This window comes from Sarcophilus harrisii, chromosome 4, assembly GCF_902635505.1.
Source record: "Sarcophilus harrisii chromosome 4, mSarHar1.11, whole genome shotgun sequence".
Taxonomy (NCBI): domain Eukaryota; kingdom Metazoa; phylum Chordata; class Mammalia; order Dasyuromorphia; family Dasyuridae; genus Sarcophilus; species Sarcophilus harrisii.
The window spans coordinates 413,420,254-413,441,985 of NC_045429.1; the positions used below are offsets into that span (position 1 = coordinate 413,420,254).

The 21,732-nt window shown below is 36.3% G+C and overlaps 1 protein-coding gene across 2 annotated transcripts in view; it reads left to right on the forward strand.

The window, feature by feature from the left end:
- Positions 1-20,130, forward strand: part of CEPT1 (choline/ethanolamine phosphotransferase 1) — a 38,901-nt gene extending 18,771 nt beyond the window's left edge. The window contains exons 5-9 of one of the 2 annotated variants that reach the window (XM_031967263.1): positions 2,111-2,195; positions 15,980-16,111; positions 16,575-16,733; positions 18,651-18,776; positions 19,225-20,130. In XM_031967263.1, coding sequence (XP_031823123.1) covers positions 2,111-2,195; positions 15,980-16,111; positions 16,575-16,733; positions 18,651-18,776; positions 19,225-19,344 — 622 coding nt within the window. In that variant the 3' untranslated portion in view covers positions 19,345-20,130. Of the gene's footprint in view, positions 1-2,110; positions 2,196-9,850; positions 9,936-15,979; positions 16,112-16,574; positions 16,734-18,650; positions 18,777-19,224 lie in introns of both variants that reach the window. The other variant, XM_031967262.1, reaches the window with a different exon arrangement.
- The last annotated feature ends 1,602 nt before the right edge of the window (positions 20,131-21,732 follow it).

Sequence of the window (21,732 nt, forward strand, 5' to 3'; positions counted from 1 at the left end):
CAAGTAATTCTGTTTTTAAATTAGATTGCAAAGTTAATAGTTACTCAAAATTATTATTGTTTGAGGTATTTCCTATGTATATCTCTTATAGAAGGAAATTTTCACAATTGTTATGATTTGTACAGTTTGTTGCATAAGACTGACATTAATTAAAAATCATATTAACAAAAATTAGTCATGTCATTATAAGTAAATTGTATAACAGTTGCTGATCTATTTTGGTAGAAAGCATTTTACTCACCTGTATCTGTTAAAATCACAGATCTAGACCAAAAACAAATAGAAAAGTGTTGGATTTGAATACATATAAAGTTTTTAACATATATTAAAATTTAAAAGTTCTAATTTGAAGTCATTATCTATTAAAGGGTTTTTTTTTAATTTATTCATGCATTTTTCTCTTTAACAGTTCCAGCAAACTTTAACACAGCCCAGTCATCATAATTTAGACCTCTTAATTTTATTTGCTATAGGCAATATCCTCAACAGCCCACTCTGAATTATTTGAAATAATAACAAGAATGCAGGAACCCAAGTGAAAACATATTCTTAAAACATTAAGTAAAATCTTTCCTTCTTCATGTTAGAATTGTGCTTTGTAGTTGGCAGCCTCTGCTAATTTGATCATTTTTGACTAGCTAGCTAGTATCCTATACCCTCCAAAACTACTGAGCCAATGACATTAAGGAAATAGTCATTGGAGCAAAAGTTAGAAGACCTGGATTCTAGGGCCATCTGTACTGCCAAAGTACTCTGTGAACTCAAACAAAGCTATTAGGCCTTTTCAGGCCCATATTTCTCAATTTGTTGTAATAACAATAATCTAGTTAACAATTATATATTGCTTTTAAGTTTGCAAAAGTCTATGTCTGTCTCACCTCCTTTACTTACCCTGTGAAATAAGCATGATTGTTATCCCCATTTTACAGATAAGGAAAGAAAATGGGAAGAGAATAAATGATTTGCCCAGTGTGTCACAGACCAGATCCCAGGTCAATTCTTCTTGACTTCAAGCCCAGGGCCTTCTTTTCTCTCCCATACCTCTTTTGATAAAAATAATATTTACTTACATTTATATGGCAATTTAAGGCTTGTAAAATGTTTTCCTCACAACAAACCACATGATGCAGGTAGTGGATATATTACTATACCTATTTTACAAATAAAAATGGAATTAAAAAGACTTATCCAAGGTCACTCTTAGTAAGTGGTAGAAACAGGACTTGTATACCTTATCCCATACCACTTCCCTTTTTCCATCTATAAAATTTTAGGACACTAAGATAATTTTCTCCTCTGGAACAAAGACAGCAAAAAAATGTAAATGTTAGGTTAGAAAGAAAAGAATTTGAGTTGGAATTCATAAGGAAATAAGTCTTAGGATCAAGGCACAGTCAATTTAGCTTTTGTTATGATCATATCCAGAGATGAGTGTATACTTTTAATATTTGAGATTTCTTCCCCTTACCATTTCTTAATAGCTCTCATTTCTGTCCCTTCCCTTTTGCATGCCTGTTGCAATTTCTCTCCATGAGAAAATAGTGGGAGTATGTTAGCAATATGTTGGGATGGAAGAGAAGAGACTCTTTAAGCATTATATAGGTATTTTTGTCCTAGTGCCACTCTAGAAATAATACACCAAAGAGATACATGATTAGATGTCAGTGTACACTCTAAAGGATTCTGTAAAGCATACAGATTGTGGTTATTTGCTAACTGGATGGTTCTTCCACAGGTAATTGAGAAGCGGATAAAGTGTGGCTAATCTGGTTGTATTTCCAAATCACTTTGCAGTTTAGCTAATAAATATATTTTTGTACCTTCAGGCAATAAAAATATTGCCACATAAAGCATATCACCTAATCTCTGTCATCTTAAAGGCTGTTCCTTTTAAATGAAATTTTGGTGTTACTTGTTTTGGTGGGGCTGTTTGGTAGAAGTTCCAAAAAAAGTTATTTCAGTTTCACATAGTTTCGGTGTTAAAGAGCCCCAAACCATAACATGCCAGCTTCTCACAGGAACCCTGGGGCCCTGGTTCTGGAACTTCATAGGTTGTTTGGTTGATGCTCTGAATAAAGTTATTTCAAAATGTTTTTTCCCTCACACATAGATTCGATGTTACAGAGTCCCAGATCCTAATTATAACTTCCCAGCTTCTCACAGGAACCCTGGGGCCCTGGTTCTGGAACTTCACGGTAACTGTGCTAGTATTAATGCGCCCAATGAAGAATGGCATGGACTCTGCAAAAGGCAGCCCCTTTGTCATGCACAGAGCAACTATGCAAATCAAAGTTTCGAAACAAATTGGCTCACCAGGGAAAAAAAGAAAAGGAAAGGGGAAAAAAAGCAATCTAAAAGCATAATAGGGCAATAAAAATCCATCCTATTGGAAACAGATTTTTAAAATCATCCTTTTGATGATTACCTGAATATAAAATTAGTCTTTTTCAGTAGGAAAATGATTAGACAGAAGCACCTCTGATAGACAAAATCTTTGTTTAAATGTTGGTTATTTTTGGTCTAACACTATTTTAAGTAAAACCTTTCCACCATTAAATAGGATCATTTGGGTGTTTTTATGTTTTGGGAAATAGGAAGATTGCTAGTAGAATATGATTATGGCTCAAGGTAATTCGGGAATATTCTGCTTTCTCTCCACCTCTTTCCCCTCCTCAGTTGCCTTTAAGTTTTTCTCATTTGAAGCCTGTCCAAAGAAGTTTGTTTTGAATATTTTATCAAAAAGAAAGCACATCTTTATTTTCCAGCTTTATTTCATTTGCTGTTCACTGCATTCCAATACTACAATTTTCATCTGTCTTTTTCTATTAAAAAGTCATGATCATATTTTTCCTCTTTAGTGCTTTAAACTAAACTCAGTATTATCAACCTTTCAGTTCATGTTAGTTGTCCTTTGAGCACTCTTCTTTTGTTGGGATTTTTTTTTTAAGAGACTACCACATCTTCCTGATAATGTTATATAAGGAATTAGTATGTCCATTGCCCCATAGCTCAGAATTAACAGTAGCCCTAGACAGTAAAAATATATTGTTAGTAGAAAAATTTATTTTCCAAAGTGGTAGTGCCTTAATCTTCATTCCCCCTCCTTTCTCTCTTTTCTTTTTTTTTTTTGGTCACAGGAATAGCAGTGCTTCATTTTTATAATTTAACAATGGGAAAAATCTTCTGAATGAAATCTGATAGTTGGCTCTGTATAGCTAGGTGAATCATTTGGCCATCTAGGGGCTTCCATTAGTTTTCTCACATAAGTAAAATGGAATTGGAAATACAAAGCTTTTGATATTCTTTTCACACTAGGAACAGTGATGTCTCATGTCATTTGAGAGTTATGACTCCAGTGATTAAATAGTAGTAGCATAGACTTTGGACTGAAAAATGACTAAGTAATGATCCTCTCTTAATCTAAACTTAAAATGTCAATAGTACTTGGAAAGCAGCTAATTAAGGCAGTTTAAGAACACAGAGGTCATTTTGCACATTAGTTATGATTAATTGGTACAACTCTATCTTAGGTGGCCAGTTATCACCCCAATCTTAAATGTTCTTGCCTTTCTCTTGGTAGCTTCTCCTTATACCTTCAGCTTAAATCTTCTAGAAGTAAAAGGATAATTTTAGCCCCTAAGGTTTTTTTTTTTATTTTCTATATCACTATTCACAATGAGTAGATAATGAATGAATGAATGATTGATGAAACATTTTACTGGTATACTTTTTCCTTTTCAAAGCTCTCTACATACTTTACTTTTATGGAGTACTGTCTTTGAAATATTTTTTAGCAGCAAATGCATTTTAAATGACAAAATGCCATTTTAAAATTGTTTCCATTTTCCCCTATATTTGAGTGGGGTATGTGTGTGTGTGTGTGTGTGTGTGTTTAATAACTTTTTATTGACAGAACCCATGCCAGGGTAATTTTTTACAACATTATCCCTTGCACTCACTTCTGTTCCAATTTTTCCCCTTCCTCCTTCCTCCCCCTCCCCCAGATGGCAAGCAATCCTATACATGTAAATAGGTTCATTTTCCCCTGTATTTGAATGAATGCTTACTGCTTACACAAACTTATATTTTTAAATTTATGCTGGTATCATCATCATATGAAGAGAAATTTTAAAATTTACCTCAAATGCCCATATTTAGCAGCATTTAGGAGTAACTTCTAGGAAAGTCCTTTGGTATTTTAAAACTTTGTCTTCAAATACACAGATGAGGCTTCTTTCTATTATTGAAAATCATTCAGTGCATCTTAAAGATTTTTTTATGGATAGAACATTTGAGTTGAAATTATGTATTCATATATATATATCATCCAGTCAATTATAGAATTACCTAACTTATTCTGAAGCTTTTGTTGTTGTGTCTGATACTTCGTTATACCTCATGTGGGATTGTCTTAGCAAAGATACTGGTTTGCTTTTCTAAGCTCATTTTACAGATGAGAAAACAAAGGGCAAACTGTTGTTCAGGGTCACAAAGCTAGTATCAGAGGCTAGATTTGAACTCAGGAAGAGGAGAATTCTTGACTTTAGGGCTGGCACTCCATCTACTCTGCTTCTTAGCCATAACTGTTTCAACTCCATAGCTTTCATAAAAACAAAGTAGATTAATGATGAAAAGATAAGATGAATTTATAGGTTTCATCCTCTATTTGTTAATAAGGATAACATTGCTTTTTGCAAGTCTTTTATTACTCTTCTAGTCCCTGAGAATTTTTTATTAGTGATTATTGATAAACCAGTCATTTGATTAGTTGGTGCCTTAATAATTAAGTCAGTATCTTCAAATGGACAAACTTAGTTACCTTTAGAAATCAGGCTACAGATTTGCATTTTCTTTGTGTCACTCAGGATGCATTTGTTAAGCATTTACTATGTTCCAAGCAGTTTTGCTAAGAGTCAAGAATATAAAGAAAGGCAAAAGCCAGTTTTTGTTCTCAAGGAGCTTTAATAAATGTCCTTCATAATATGAGCTCATTCTTAACAAGGCTGATTACTTGCTCAAATTATACTGCATCTGCATTTGTCACTTTAAATTATTTTAAATAAGCACATAATGTATGTATATCTGCCCATACATGCATGTATCTCATATACATAGAGGTGATACAGTAGCTAGTGCTCAGGACTTGGGATATGAAAGATCCCTGATTTCTAATCCTTTCTCAGACACTTAATATACTGTGTGGCTCTGGGCAAATCACTTAACTTTTCTTCCTCAATTTTCTCACCTGTAAAATGGGGATGATAGTAGCACCCATCTTACAGGATTCTTGTGAGTATAAAATTAATATAATATTGTAAACCAGTATTTAAATACAAAGCTGTTATTATTTTAAAAAATCTTTGAAACCCTTGTATCTTATATAGTAGAAAAATTAAGTGGCACAATTTCTTGATTGTTTTGAGAAATACTTTTCATAAACTATTAAAGATTCTAGCAAAGAGCTTTTTACTAGGTGGGTGATGAAATGAATAGAGAACTGGGTCTAAAGAAGATTCCATTTTCCTGAGTTCACAATCTGGTTTCAGACCCTTACCAGCTTTGCGATCCTGGACAAGTCACCTTACCCTGTTTGCCTCAGTTTCCTCATCTATAAAATGAGCTGAAGAAAGAAATGTCAAATCCCTCCAGTATCTTTGCCATGAAAACCCCAAGTGGGCTCATATATAGTTAGACACAATTGAAATGCCTCAATAACAATATTGATAATTCTTATCTCTACTTAAAATGATCTGAAATCTTCCCTCAGTCATTTTTGATGTCTGTGACTTGTCAAGATAGGCAGAGGACCATACTGGTTAGAGAACTGTCCTTGGAGTCTGAAAATATGAGTTTCCTACCTCTGACATTTCCTGGCTGGTCATTTTATTTCCGTGGACTCCAGGCAGTTCTCTAAGGCTTTAAATTGCAAGTGAGTTGCCAGTTTACTTGTAGTTGGAGTCCTGATGAAATCATTCCTTTGAACCACAGTCTTGTTGAATTTTTATCTTTCTTTATTCTCCTTCAAAGTGCTCATTTAGTGTGTTTCGAGTTAGGTAGCTGTCTCACATTTGTTGGCTTTATCCCTAGTTTCTTCCCATGATTGATAGAAGGCCATAGTTCCCCCCTAACTCTCAGTCTGAGGGACCCCGTTTCATGGAGGAAAACTACTGGGTCATTTAACAGACTTCCTTTTTTTCCCCTCCAATCAAGGAGGATTTGGCTTTAGGTATTTGACATTGACAGTAAAATATTATTTCAACTTTTGGTTGCAAGAACTCCACACAAATGTCAGATTGATAGTCCTGAAGCACAAGTCTGTGTTGCTGCTTACTACCTTGTTGAGGAAGCCAGAGTGCTGGGCTGTTACTCTCCACAATGTGACTCCCTAACTCCAACTGTCTCTCTAGGCTGATTGCAGTCCAAGCAGCCTCCTTGCTGTGATTTGTACATGACTTCCCTTTCACCTGGTTCTGGACCTTTGTCTTGGTGTTCCCCTAAGCCGCTCAGTGCAGCTGCCTTCTCCAAGGGACTCTATTGCTTCATCCTTACCTGTCACTTTGTATTTCTTTTCTCTATATATAAGTTGTATCTTCTTTCTCCCAGTAAGAATGTAAACTTCTCATACCAACTTCCACACTGTGCCTAGCACATAGCATTTTCAAAGATGTATTGATTTAAAACAAAAAAAGTATCATGTGGATATCCTCAAACAGAAGATGAAATTTCTTGACTCATTTTTTCTTACCTTCTTTTTTCTCTGGCAACCAATAGAAAGTTTGTTTGGCTTTACCTTTTTAATATAAGAATAATTGTACTACATCAGAACAGGACATCTAGAATTTTTAGATGAAGTTCTCTTTTATTCCTTTGCAGCCTCTTTAGAATTCTATTTATATTAAAAGAGAAATGCCAGTGGCCACAAATGATCAGTTTTTTTTTCTAATTTCAGATTTCTTTCTGTCTCAATAGCTGCCGTCAGATTAAAACTTTACACTTAATTTTTGCCCAAAAAGTTTTCATTTAGACATTTTGAAATTGTGAAAGGTATAAGTACTGTTTATAAAGTTCTCTTTAGAAAAGAACTCCAATTTTTAGGTGCTTTGCTACTTCTTTTTTTTACAAGGTGTAGTTTGTGAGAACTGGCTTCAGTGCCTTAAAATACTGGCACATTTCAACCAACAATTCTCATTTTAATAATAAGTAGTTAAGTCAGAACTTATTTAAAGCTATCTATTGAATCCATTGAAATCGAATCCTGCAAGCTAAACTCCTGACTTGTTTTCTTCCTTCTGAACACAATTCCTTTTCTTTGTGACTCAAAGGAGATTAAAGTGACCTACTTCTTTATAGCAGCTCTAATGAAAAAATCCAGAGATTTTTATTCATGGAAAAAGGAAAAAAGGGGTAGATATTGACTGTTTTATGATTATGTCTGCACACAAAACATAGTTTTGTTCTCTTAAACTTGCTTTAGTTCATATCCTTGGGCATTAATTCAGGAAGTCTTTTCACTGGTAGTCAAGGTTGGTGCCACATCTTCAGGCGCTAGACAGCAAGTCCCAAAGATTTTAGCTTTCTGACAGCAGAGAACAGTCAACCTCAAGTAAGGTATTTTAAATTAAAAGGCTGAAAAAGCAGTCCATAACTACCTAGTATACAAGATGGCTCTGCTTCTCCCCTTTAGGATATTGGTGGTCTAAATGCAAGGACAAGAGCCAAAATGCTTTTTAAAAGATTTTGATTGTGAACATTTTAAAATGGGACAGTCCAGAAAAAAAAATTTAATTTCTCTTTGGCACTTTGCAGTGATAATTAATGAGGACTTTAATGTTAGGTATGATTAGCAGAAGAATTGATAAAAAATCTTTTAGGCAACCAAGAAGACTCTGCTATTGGAGATCAATTTAGTTCCTTGGTTTCACTCTCTAAAGATAATCCACTCAGAAATCCAAGTTATGTCAAGAGCCTGAGGCTAAATTTCCCCTATAAAACAACTTCTAGTTCATGGCTTTGCTGCTGCCTTTCTTTGGGTCATCCTGACACAGCATTCTGCCTTGTGGTATCTTTTCCCCTCTCTCTCTGCACTCCTCCTCCCCACCCCCCATGTCACATGGTATCTTCCCTAACTACACTATGCTCCTCAACCCCACCTGGTTCTTCTCCTTTCAGCTAACTTAATCTTTTAGGGTGCTAAATCCCTTTCATAATTTAGCCTAACAGCTAAGGGCATGCCCCAACTTCAAGGGGTGCTTCTTTCTACTGGGTACTTGTGAGTTCCAGTGAGGAACTTTCATATATATGGTCTCCCACTCTATTTCATATTTACCATTCCATGTCTATTAAATCCCTTCATTTTATCTGTAACCTATTCCCCCTCAATAAATCTATCTTTGCCAAAGAGAATGTCCATTGTGAATTTTTCAGAAGACCAAACCCCAACTTTTGGTAGCCAAAACCACATTATAGATCATACCAATAACCATTTTGTACGTTGCATTCACTGTTGTAAATTCAACCAGGGCAGAAGAGTTATGTGTCATTTTCATACGTTTTTGTTTTGTATACATTTAGCCCTTTCTCTTCCAAATGGCTTACTTCAAATGTCTATCCAGTAAAAAGCTATAAAATGTGTACCTCTCCACTAACCCCTCCAAGGTTGAGCAACTCATGTTTGATCCCTGCTTATTTTCCAGCCTACTACTCAGTCTCTTGGCGACTCTATGCATCACATCAGTCATTCAGATTCTAGTTAGTCTAATTCATGTATGTGTACCAAAGTTACTCCCTCCCTGCCTAGAATCAATTTTCAAGCAGTAGTGATTTTGAACTGAGAATTGTGGAGGATTTGTTTGAATCCAAAGAGTCAGTTACAGGGAAGTGGAGAATTTTAATTGTGTTAATCTCACAAACTCATAACTTTGAGGGCCTTTGCTGCACTTGCTTTCCGCTTTTCTCAGACCTCTTTCTTACCCAGTTCCTCCTACGAACTTTGCGTGAGATCATGAATTTACTCTAACACACCTTTAGGAAGAAATGAATAATAGACTTCCCATTCTCTCTCTCTGAATCTTTTTTTATCCCTGTTCCCTTAACACTTTTCTGGCTTTTAAGTTTTACAGCACTCATTTTTCTGATAAGATCATTTCTGCTTGACTGTGACACCATTTGCAGTATTCCCAAAGCTAAATTGTAGTTCTTTCAAAGAAAACTTTGAAGAAGTCTTAAGTGAATTTTTCAGTGATTAGGTAGATGATTAATGAGAACAAGAAATACAATAATGTGTGAAGGCTTGTTTTTCCCCACTTTTATTGTGGTGGACAATTTCATTCTTTAAAAGGCAACAGGTTCATGCAAAGTCATACATAGTGTTTTATTTATTGCATTTTAATTGAAGTGCCTAATTTTTCTAACTACTTTGCTCTCTGATATTGCAAAGTATTTCATAAGTTTATTTATGACATACATACACTCCTTTTGGGGCAGTTAACACTCAAAATTGTTCTCTTTTTTGGTGAGAAAGGTTGAACTTTGAAAGAACTTTTTTGTTCATTTGGTTGGATTTGTTTTGCTTCTGTTTCACACAAAATGAGTCCAAAAATCCCTTTCACAAAAGGTGAGGTTTTTATTGCTCTGTGAAATTTATCAAATTAAACTAAAGAATTTTTATGGGTTTTTATTTGAATTTTCCTCAACAAATTATTGGTATGTTCTCCATTTCGTTCTATTCCTTCCCCAATATTTTGGAGAATTTTCAGTGGTGCATGAGAGAGGAGAGCTGCTAAGCTTGCAGGTGATTAACTTGAAATTGTTTTGAGTAATTCTGCTTTTTTGGCTTTTTGTACCTAATTAGAATTGATGTGACTGAAGTGCAAATCTTCATAATAATCATGCATTTGCTGGCAGTGATTGGAGGACCACCTTTTTGGCAATCTATGGTAATTTTGTTCACATTGTATATCCCATGTAATGCATGTTATGTATCCTGCTTGTGTTTTCAAATGCTGTATAATCCAATTAAACAGTAACATGTAAAGTTATTTCATCCTCCTTGTTACCAAAAACCTCAGTAACAATAAGACATAGGTATTTTTCTTTAAATCATGATGAATGTCAGTCACCTTTTTGACAATCAATGGGTATTTGGTTTGATTCCACGACAATCCTGAAGGTCTTTGAGAATTTATGCCCTTTCTCAGAGCTGGTGGCTGTCTCATTTTTGCAAATGAGTAAGTGGGCTGCAGGTAATACATCAAGATGCCTCAAAAGTGAGGATGGTTCAAATTTTTTATTTCCTTTTCTGAATAAATGGAATCCATTAAACTCTCCTTTTACACATTTAAAAAGTATAGAAGTATAATGGACAGAGTAGTATGCTTCCCCCCAGAATAGAATTAACATTTCCCTTAAAAGCAGTGCTAAAGGACTTTTTTTTTTTTTTTTTTTGAAGCAGTTGTTAGACCTTTGGTTTTTCCACCTTATCCAAAATCTAGATAAGTCTATAACATAGTATACCTCTTCTTCACAAATTGCTGGCAGCATATTGTACAGAGATTTGGGCAAAACAATTTCTGCCTCCTTATCATTGGATCTGTAACTGGATTGTTACTTCTACCCTCTCCCCTCCTCCTTCTCTCCACCCCTCCCCCCCTCCCAGTAATTTAATGGTTATTTTAAGGAAGCTCTTGAGCTAGAAATAAACCTTTTTTTTTTTTTTAATTCTGTTTAATTTAAAAGCAAAATAGAGGGGGGAAAATCACTTCATTTGCCCCTGCTACACTTCCCTAAGCATTTACTACCAGGGAAAGGTAGGGAGAACATAATAAAACTACAACCAATATATTATCCGAGTAGAGTATTTAAAGCCTTTTTACCATATTGTTTATATAGTACCCCAAATAATGTCTGTAAGAACTTGATTTTTATTACTTTAAGCCCTCAAATAGATTCTACCACTTTGTTTTTAATTTAAATTTGAAAACTGAATTCTAGGAAATATTTCCCTCGGTGTCCTCATGGTATTAACATATTGGCATGGATTTCTGTCCTGAGATTTTAAAGTGAAGTGCATTAAAAATAAGGACCAGTAATGTCAACGTTAAATAGAAATAGGTCACTAAACTGTAGTAAGGATAGATCATTATATTGATTTAGATATCCACATATTAAAATCTGAACTTTTTTTTTTTTTTAATATTTGTTAAATATTTCCCAGTTACATTTTAAATTCTGGAGGGACTTGGGAATATTTGACCCTTCTCTGATTCAGTGCCCAGCACAGCTTTCTGTAATTAACATAAAACTGCCACATTTGGAGCATGTGGTTTCATTATTGAATAATAGCAAAGATATTATTTCAGAGCTTGACACTATGTTCATTCTGGCACTGTAGACATTTATACATGGTGAAAGTGGAAGGTAATATGATAGGATCAGGAATATAATTTTCTTGTAGGTTTTGGTAGTTGGCTACAACTGATAAATGACTTGGCTACCTTAGAATCAAAGACAAATTTGGGGAATACAAATTCAGTGGTTCCTTTTATTGTAGTATTAAAGAAAGTAGATTTATAATATAAAGAGCAGAACCTAAATTTTAAACACAGGAAATTTATACCTATTTGCCCAGGCAAGCAGTCCATTACTAAGCTGTTTTCAGAGAATTAGCTAGTTTTTGTTTTGTTTTATATTTTTAAAAAATTAAATATGCCCTTCTGAATTTGAGACTTAATTTCTGGCTCTTTTGTTTGTTTGTTTGGTAGAAACAGATTTTCATCAAGATAAATAGAATGACCACAATGTCCTTATATTGCTGGGTTTTGTTTTCAAATATAAGAACCTTTTTCTTGAACAGCTGCATTTGTATTCAGTTACCAAGTTATAGACCATAAAAGGTTTTGGATTTTGTTAACTTTCACTAAAGTTCTACTCCAGTGCCATCTCAAGGCATAGTGGTAATGCTGAGAATTCATGAAGGCTGGACCAGGGGAGTGTTAGCTCTAACAGACCCATCCAAACTGGAAAGAATTTGAATGTGATGATTATTCTTGTCTTACCCCAAGATTGGCTTAGCCATTAGTGGAGGTGTTCTTCTGCAGATTGGCCTGGAATGATGAATTTTTCAGTCACTGTAATTATTGAAAACAATCGACAAAATTGTTAAGGAGTTGTCATATATGCATTGATGGAGGGAACTTCCAGCAACTGAGAAAATTGTGATTCTTATCATATGGAAAAAGGAGTTTTGTATTGTTACTGAAAAGGCATATTTTATTGGCACTCCTCAGAACCATCTTCAATCATTCCAGTTTGATGAAAAACAAATTCAGGGCCTTCATAATATTGGGATAAGTCTATATAGAATTGCAGTCATACTTCCTCAATTGGATTTCAGATCCATTTCTCTTTTTAAGTCAAATTGCTATTTTGATTTATGATAATGTGTAGTATTTTAAGGTTTTAAGAGTGCTTTCTGCATATTAAACTCTTATTCTTTGACGTGTTTCAGAAGTAATTGTGTACAAACGAATATTTCTCTGATAAAATTCTTTTAATAGTAAGATTAGGCTCAAGTTTCCAGAGCCTAGTGTGCCTCAATTTCATCAATTCTATTGATGAAATTAAGAGATAAGATTAAGCTTGTTTTAGAAATACTCTTACTATTTCAACAATTTGAAAACATTGTTGGTTATCATTCAATACCTGATAAGGCTTGGTACCATCTTAAAATATATGATTCCCAAATTCTTTGAAAAAGGGATAGTAGCTGAGTCCAATATGATGATGATATCTATTTATGTTTGAATTTACTAAGTACATAGTGTTTTTTCAGCCATCACATTACATTGCTGTTGTATTGGTAAAATACAGTACCCGTTGTAAATACCATTGGTAACATAGAAAATCAGTTTTCCTTTTCTAAGACACAAGACCAACTGCTCTATCCTAACTCCATTTCCAATGTCAAATTGAATGAGTATCATCAGCCACATTAGAACTTAAATGTGGTCAAAGGAGTTCTCTTTTGACGTAAGGAACCTAACCTGTCCTCTCCAATCTTAAAGGATACCTATTTCCACATGAAAGAGACTGGGGTCCTCAAGGTTAGAGGTAATGTGTGGTCAGCAAAGCTCTCACTGTCAGCATATTTTCAGAGATGACAGCCCAGTGGCTCTCTTTGCTTCTGAGATGCAAAAGGACATTGCTAGAGAAATTAAGGCAAAGGAAAGTTGCAGGTGTCTGCTACTGTCATTATGCCCCCAATTGTAAGGGGAAAAGAAAATGTGGGTTAAGTAGTGGCACCTAAGTATTATATCTCAGTGTAGGCCTTGGGGGAGATACTCTTGAGGCTGAAAGTTCTCCTGGCCCTAGTCCTTCCTCCTCTGCGACTCTGAAGCTGACTTCTTGCCTCCCTCATGCAAGGGCAGGGTGCCTGGGCTCCTGTATAATGGTTCTTCTACAGAGAAGGTAAGAGAAAGGAGGAGAACAGCTTATATTTTTCCCTCTAGGCCTGCTGCCCTTTTCTCTGCTTTGTGGCCCAGGCCATGTACTAATTTGCCTGGCTATACTAATGCTCTATATTCTTTTTTCTTCTTTCATAGGGCACCAATATGAGCTTCCATGACCCTAAAGTGATTTCATCAAATTTTAAATACAGTAGAACTCTGTTATGGCACAGATCTTTATTACACAGATTTGGATGTATACCATGGGTCAAATCGTGTCCCCCAAAACATAAAAACTACGTACAGTAAAAGCCTGTTATATCAAGGTTAGCCTATACCATGGGTATTAGCTCCAGTGTGGTGTAGGGGTTTCCCTGTATTTAGTGCTCATTGCAAAATGGGGGAAGATGGCATTTTTGTCTTTGCCAAAGGTTTTCTTTGTCCCTGTGGAGGAAAACACAGTGATTAAAAATATATATATATATATATAGTGAGAGGTGAATTGAATTTCAGCCAGATTTCATTGACTTGATATAATCTTAAGATTTTTCTGAGCTGGGACAAAGTTAATTTTAGGAGCTCAAAACAGCAGTACTGTTCCCCCTAAATTGAAAATGAATTTTGAATTGGGAGAGGGAAATGTAAAGGGAGCAGTTCAGTGTTGTGCCAGATAGAATTTGAGAAAATGTTGTCATTTTTTAAACTGGACCAGCATGTGGAATTCATGAAATTAAAATCTTCCACAGTGCAACAGAACATCAACAGATGCTTTGAAAAAAACAACTTAGCAGTACAATTTTGCAAGAGGTCATAGAGTTCTATAAATAAATGGAGTTCTTCAGTGTTTTGAAGGAATGAAGTAAAATGAGACATTTGTGAAATAATGACAGTTCCCTAGGTTTAATATGGCTTTTGTCTACACTCTATTCCCTTTTGAATTGGGATTGATAATGAAATCAGATCTTAATGGCTACATTTCGTATTCTCACTCATACTCTTACTTGCTTTATACTGTAAGAAAACAGGGTAAATAAGTCGTTGGTGATCTTTTCATCTTGCATCTATATTCTTCTGTGAATGCAATTGACTACTAGAATGTTTCTATTCCATTTTACTATCACCATGTTTTAAAATTGGATGTGATATCAAAAAACTATACTACAGGGAAAACTTAATTGGGGGGAAGGGATAGAAATTTGTGGAGAGGACTTTTTAATGAAATATGGACTTTTAAAAACTCATTGCAAGTATACCTCACTTTATATGATAGTTACATGTCTGATGGATTATCAATTAGGAGCACAAAGTCTCAAAGTCCCTGCAGACTAGTCTCCATCTCCTTAACAGTGGATTCTGCTGTAACATTCATGACAACTGGTCTTCCATCTAGGCTTTGCTCAAAGAGCTTTTATGATGCCAGAGGAGGCAGCCCATTCTGTCTTGGTCTAGCCTTAGTTATTAGGAACTTCTTTATAGCTTACTAAAACATGCCTCCCTGTCTGCTCTCCATTTCTTCAAGTTTGCCTTCAGAGGCCTGGGAGAACAAGTCCTCTTCTACATAACAGCCTTTCCCATGTTAAGATTGCTATCAGGTTCTCCCCAATTCTCCATGCTAAATGGCTCCACTTTCTTCAACTACTATTTGTGGTATAATCCCCAGTTCTATGAACTATGCTAGGGTTGCTTTCCTATGTAGACTTGTCAGCATACTTCCTTCAGTTATTGATGAAGTTTTTTTTTTTTTTGTTTTGTTTTTTAACAGCAACTAAATCTTAATTGGAAACAATCTGCTGATTAAAGGAACTATTTAGTAAATCCTTGAATGAAGTGAATAATCTCCCACTGGAAAAAACATGTTGTGTTAGCATTTTTCTTTTTAGGCTCATAGTAAAGTGAGGTATAATTGGGTGAATTTGTTGGGGGCCTTCTTGCCTGCTTTTCTTTTAGTTTCCTCCTCAGTGGCCTTTGGCTTGTACTAACAACTTCAATTCTGTGGGGTTAGGATTCTTCTCTAGGAGCCATTATGTTTTAAATCCAGCCCAAGACTTTGTTCTCTCATGTTTGAAATGTTTTCTTCCACTGCTCTTAAATAACCAGTGATTGGCGAATAGAGGTCAAAAGGAACAGGGTATGTATCATAAAAGCCTGACGAGAGTTCATTGTGTGATTCACTCCAGGCTACTTTTGCCTTACACTGGAACTTAGTTGTGTTGCTCACTCATGAAAGAGCTTCTACTATTGTCTTATTTTGCCAAAAAAAAGATGTCAAGGCAAATGTGACTTGATGCTGTTCAATCTCATTCTCTGAAGTGTGGCAGCATTGTCTCTTGATAGGAAAAAACGAGAAAAGATACTTGGTTATTGTTGTTTCAAATGAGAGCTATTATTCCTGAAATGGGGCCACAAGGATATAGGAGAGGATGATGCTTATAAATTTAGGAACTTGGTTTTAAAGTATTTAAATTCACTGAACAAATATAAAGAAGCTTATTTTGTGTTATACATGTTTTAATTTTGTTCTCTTTCTCCCATTAAAGATTCCAGTGCTGAATATTCAAATGAAAATTTTTCCAGCACTTTGTACTGTAGCAGGGACCATATTCTCCTGTACAAATTATTTCCGTGTAATCTTCACAGGTGGTGTTGGCAAAAACGGATCAACCATAGCAGTAAGTATACTTTCACTTGCTATTTCTGGTTCTGATTTGAGCTAAGATTTAGAAGAGCTGCACTTTCATTTTTTCATTTGAAACTTTTTCTTATAAAAAATATAGCCATAGTTATATTAACTTACAGTTTTCACCCTTAGACTTAATAACAAACAAACAATAACTTTAGGGGTGCATGGCTTAGTAAGTTTGAATTCACAGGAAAATTCCTGTTTTACTTTTGAGGGTGGGGTTTTTTGTTTTTTTTGTTTTTGTTTTTGTTTTTGACTTAATCCATTTTGCCATTGCTTTAGTCAGCTGCTCCTTTGTTCAACTGAAGAACAAAGTGCTGTCAAGCACAGTTTCCACAAATTTCAGATTTGGAATTTGAGGCGAACCGAGTCTGCTCAGATTTCTCAGCAAATCCATTTGGTGTTGTTGGGGTACAGTGTGTTAACTCTCTTCTTCTCTTGATTCTATATAGGGAACAAGTGTCCTTTCTCCATTTCTCCATATTGGATCAGTGATTACATTAGCTGCAATGATCTACAAGAAGTCAGCTGTTCAGCTCTTTGAAAAACATCCCTGTCTTTATATACTGACATTTGGTTTTGTAGCTGCTAAAATCACTAACAAACTTGTGGTAAGCACTAAATTAAAACTCCTCATTTTTGTTTGTTTAGATTTTGCCTGTATATCAAGCCTGTAATTGCTAAGCTTTGTTATCTTGCAGTTCTCTGGGACCTCCTTCAGGCTCGTTTTCCCTTTCCTCCAAATTCTCAAAGTGTATCTTAAAGGTAGTCCCCACTCATTAGACTGTGGGCTCCTTGAGGACAGCCCCTGTCCTTTTGCCATCCTTTGTATCCCTAGCACTTAGAGTAATGCCAGGAGCATCGTAGATGATTAATAAGTGCTTATTGATGAGGAAGGTCCAAGAGGATCCAGATTCACTTTTGATCTTATAGTTTGATATGTTACTAATATCCTATAGCTACAGGTTTACATTTCAGTTGCTAGAAGTCACTGCATCCCTCAGTTTAAGGATTTGGACAATACCACATTTTGCTGAGAGGGAACACCACCCTTAGAGCAGTCTCAGAGCTGTAGTAAGCCTGGACCTTAGTCACCTTCCCTGTTTGTCCTGGTGCCATTGGCAGGCAGCTGAGTTCTCTTCTGAGAACTTGTTTCCATTTCCACATTTTCTGTATGTAAGAGTGAGGGTCTTTGTTCCTTTCCCTCCTCACATACGTCTGTCCTCTGACCTTAGTCCCTCTGTGTGCCCTTGCATTCTTATCCTTTTGTCTCCAGCCTCTGATTCTTCCTGTCCAAAGCAGCCCAAGATTAAGTAGCCATGAGCAAGCTGGAGTGGAGAGTCTGTAAAATCACAGCTTCATTCAGTGACCTTGGAAGACTCTGCCCCTCTGGGCAGCCAGCCCTGCTTGTCACTGTGGCCAAAGATTCACTTGTACAAAGGTCATTTTTCTCTCCTGATAGAAGGTTGAGAGACTTGCCTCTCATTTCCCAAGTTCATTTTGTACCTTGACTTGAATTTGAGCTTCAGTTCAGCCATTTGATTTGTGATTTCAGATGAGTCATTGTATTTCCATGAATATCAAGTGATGCATGCGTCTGATGGGACAGTCACTCTCGTATTACCTACCTTAGGATTGTTAAGGATGGGGAAGTCAGTCTGTACATGTAAAACCCTGCATCAGTGTCAGCCTAGGTTATTACTGCCTCCCTTGGGAATTGTTCACAAAACCAAGAGTTTTATCGTCATGTTGGTTGTGCAGTTCTTGGTGCAAAGCACCGGGACCACGCACAGCCCTGCCCCAGGGAGCCTCCACAGGAAGGGGGTGTCCGCTGAGCCTCAGAAAGGGCCAGGGAAACCTGAGAGGCCGGCAAATGGGGCACACGGTGCCATTTTCAAGGCCTGCTTGTGGAATTAATGAGAGTGAGACAAGGTGAGGTGGGAGGGGGTAAGGTTGACGACCTGACCCTTTATATTCGATTCTATAAGTAATAGGGAGCCTTTACATAGAAAGAACTCAATACCTAAAAGGAGAATCCCTTCTTATTTAGTCTTTGAAAACTCTCAGGAGGCAGAATTCATTGTCTCCTTAGATTGCTGGTCCCTGCTTTTGCATAGCTCTAATTATTAGGGGTTTGGAAGGCTTTGGGATTGATGCCTCATCACAGTTTAGATGTGACTTCAGACTTTCTGAAGTAATAGCCAAGGGACCAAGCTGTGGCACATTCTGTCAAGCTAGAAAGATTTTGAAGGTGGGTCTGGTGAGGGTCTGTGGTCAGAGAAATAGCCCAGCACTTGAGAGGCTCCTTCCCATATGCTGTAATTTTGAAGTACCCAGCAAATCTCAAAGATTTACTAAGTCATGGAAGAGTTGTGGAAAATAGCAGATTATTGAAATAGTGAAATTTATTTCCTATGTAATAAGTTTTTGTTTTTGTTTATGCAGCTGAATAATGTCTGAAAACAAATTCTGGCACCACACTGTTAGCCAGTGTGAAGGTACGCTGCTAAATTCTCTTTTACTCATAGGTTGCACACATGACCAAGAGTGAAATGAGTCTACACGACACAGCCTTCATAGGTCCTGCCCTTTTGTTTCTGGACCAGTACTTTAACAGCTTTATTGATGAATATATTGTACTTTGGATTGCTCTGGTAAGTGGTATGCCTTGTTTACCTCATTAAGTAAAAGTAACTTCATTTTGAGGAACCAGCCTGTAATTTCTAATGGAAACCTGGTTTATCTAATAATGATGCACACAGGCTTGTTGTTGATAGAATTTGTAATGAACGTGAATTAATTTGGGACCATCAGAACACAATAATGCCTCCTAGGGCTTTGTAGAATACCATTTCTTGGTTTAATTATCCTGTCTATTTAATAGTCATATTTGATTCCCACTTTCAGTAGCTACAAACCATAACTAATAATGGCTTGTAAGCTAGTCAACCTCTTGCAAATATTATGGTTAAAGAAAGGGAACCTGCAGAAATTATGTTCATTTGGGCTTTTCGGGGATTAAGTGGGATTCTGGAAAAGAGATAAATCTCTTAAGAAGGTCTAAACACTTTGTAAAATTCTAAAAAGCTCTTTTCTTTGCAGGTCTTCTCCTTATTTGATTTAATTCGCTACTGTGTCAGTGTCTGCAATCAGATTGCTTCCCACCTGCGCATACATGTCTTCAGAATCAAGGCCTCCACAGTACATTCTAATCATCATTAGTGACTTAATTGTTATTGTAATAAGAAATAGGAAGCAGATATTTCTGCAGGAAAGAATCAGAAAACATTGACAAGAATGGGGGTGGATAAGAACAAATCTAATTTATAATAATCAATGTTGTATAACTTCTAGTCTTCGTTCTTGGTAACACTCCTTAACTAGCCTCTGTGAGAAAGGGGAATTCCAAGTCCTATCCTGTAAAACATACATGTAGTCCTACTGGTTTTGGCCCAAGAAAGCATGCAGGAAATAATGCCTTGTCTTTGTCATTACCTTTGAATACTGAATAAACTTGTCCTGGGGAGCAGAGCCGCAGCAATGGAAAATTTCTAATGTAAACTATTTACAGACCACAAGACTGCTACTTTATAATTTTAATAAATCATCATCTTTTAGTGAAATGCTTGTTTAGTGTTCACTCAGATTTTCTTTACTAAGGAGCTCAGCTCATGGCACTCTAGTTCCTGTGGCTGTGCTAGTGCTGGGGACTGTGAGACTGGGTTGAAGGGGTTCCTGTGTTTACATTACTGGGGAAGGCCGAGTGTTACTGAAGAATGAGTGATGGCCTTCTGGGCCTGGGGAGAGCCTCTCAGCATGAAGTATAATGTGGTATCTTTTGTCAATTACTTTTATTTTTTTAAATAAATATATTCTCTAAAAGCCAACTTATTTCTCAATTTTATTCCAGTGGAAAAACTTTAAAAACTAAGTTTTAATGTTTGGGTTTTTTTTGTATGAAATTTAAGCAAAATTTATTTCTGCTCTTTAATAAATAAGGAAATTCTATGAGTTGTGTTGTCTTCATCTGTACTGTGACCCTTCTGTATTGTGTAAACATTTTGCTGGCTTGTGGAAAGAGAAATTGAAGCTTTTAGTGTGGGTTTTAAAAAAAAACATCTGTGTTAACCTTTCAAAAACTGGTGGTGTAGAGATACCAAATCCCTATACAAATAGAATAATCAGTGGGTTGCTTTTTTTGCTCTTTACTTAGAATAACTAAGATACTGTTAGAAATTTGATACTTTGTATCCCTGTTCCAATGGTCTTACAAGAAGAGTTTTTACTGCTTTCATTGTGGGGAAGAGAGACTAATACAAGCTCTTTTAACAGAAAAAGTTTAAACCATTGTGACTAAACTGCATTTTTTATTTCCCTTATCTGAATTTTAGTTTGCTTGGGATCTGCATTATTCATTACCCGGGATTGTCAATAGCTGCATTTGCTTTTCAAAGTCCATGTGAGTTAAGCAAGATCTTTAGTTCCTCTGTTAAATGGAGATAATGGTCTAAGTTGTTGTGAGTAAGGTGCTTCAGTGAGATACTATTATGTTTCTCTTACAGAGAAGAAAACTGAGACTCAGAAAGGTTATGGCCCAAAGTTCAGTGCCAGTTAAAGTTGTAGTGCCAGGACGATAGCAGATTCCCCAAACCCTAGTGCAGAATCTTTTCTAAGACCTCCCGGTTCATACTGTCAGCCTGAGAGAGACTATATTCAATGACTGGCTAACCAATTTTCCTTCCCAACTCTTGCCTTGATACCAAGGGACTTCCACAACTTAATGATACTCCCTGAAATACTTTTACATACACCTCCCTCCCCAAGTCTTTAACTTATTTGCCATGACCTACTCTTCCACCCACCTCAGATACACAAATGATGACACTCTTGATCTTACTGTCGCTCCACTTGCATGTTCATGAACCCTGAAATTCTCTCACCCAATCACAACCTGCTGTCAGTCTACCTTTTTGCCTAACTACCTCCTCCTATCCCTTTACCTATCTGTTTTTTCCCAGCCACTATCCCAGCACTGAGTACAGTGAATCAGTCCAATTGTACACTCTTATTCTTTTGAGTCTTGCGTGTCTTATGTTGTTGCTAATCTTGCCCTGCCAATCTTCATTATTCTTATATTATTCCCACTTGCTGCCTTTGGTTTTAGTATGCTTCCAAACAAAGCTAGTGAAAAATTGCAAAATCATGCTAATGGAAATGAAGAGGTTGAAGATTTTCTCCTTTAAGGATTTTTAGAGTTTCAGGGTCCCCTCTTCATTATCACAACAGATTTGTATGTTTTCTAACCCAGAACCTCTGCATCAAGACAGTCTTTTTTTACACTCCAAAGTTGACTCGCTGAACCCTTCACCACAGCAACTCTTCCACATCTTTTCATTCCTCTTTAAACTGCCCATAGTTCACCATCCTGCCAGCTGGGAACCTTGCTTCTTTCACAGACAAAACTGAGGTCATTCACTGAAAATTTTTTCTCAATTCAACCCTTCCCAGATGCCTCCTGTCACGTGTCTGCCTCCATTCCCATTTCACTGAAGAGATGAACCAATGAGCCTTCTCTTGGCCAAAGGCATAGGCCAGCTAACCCCATTCCAT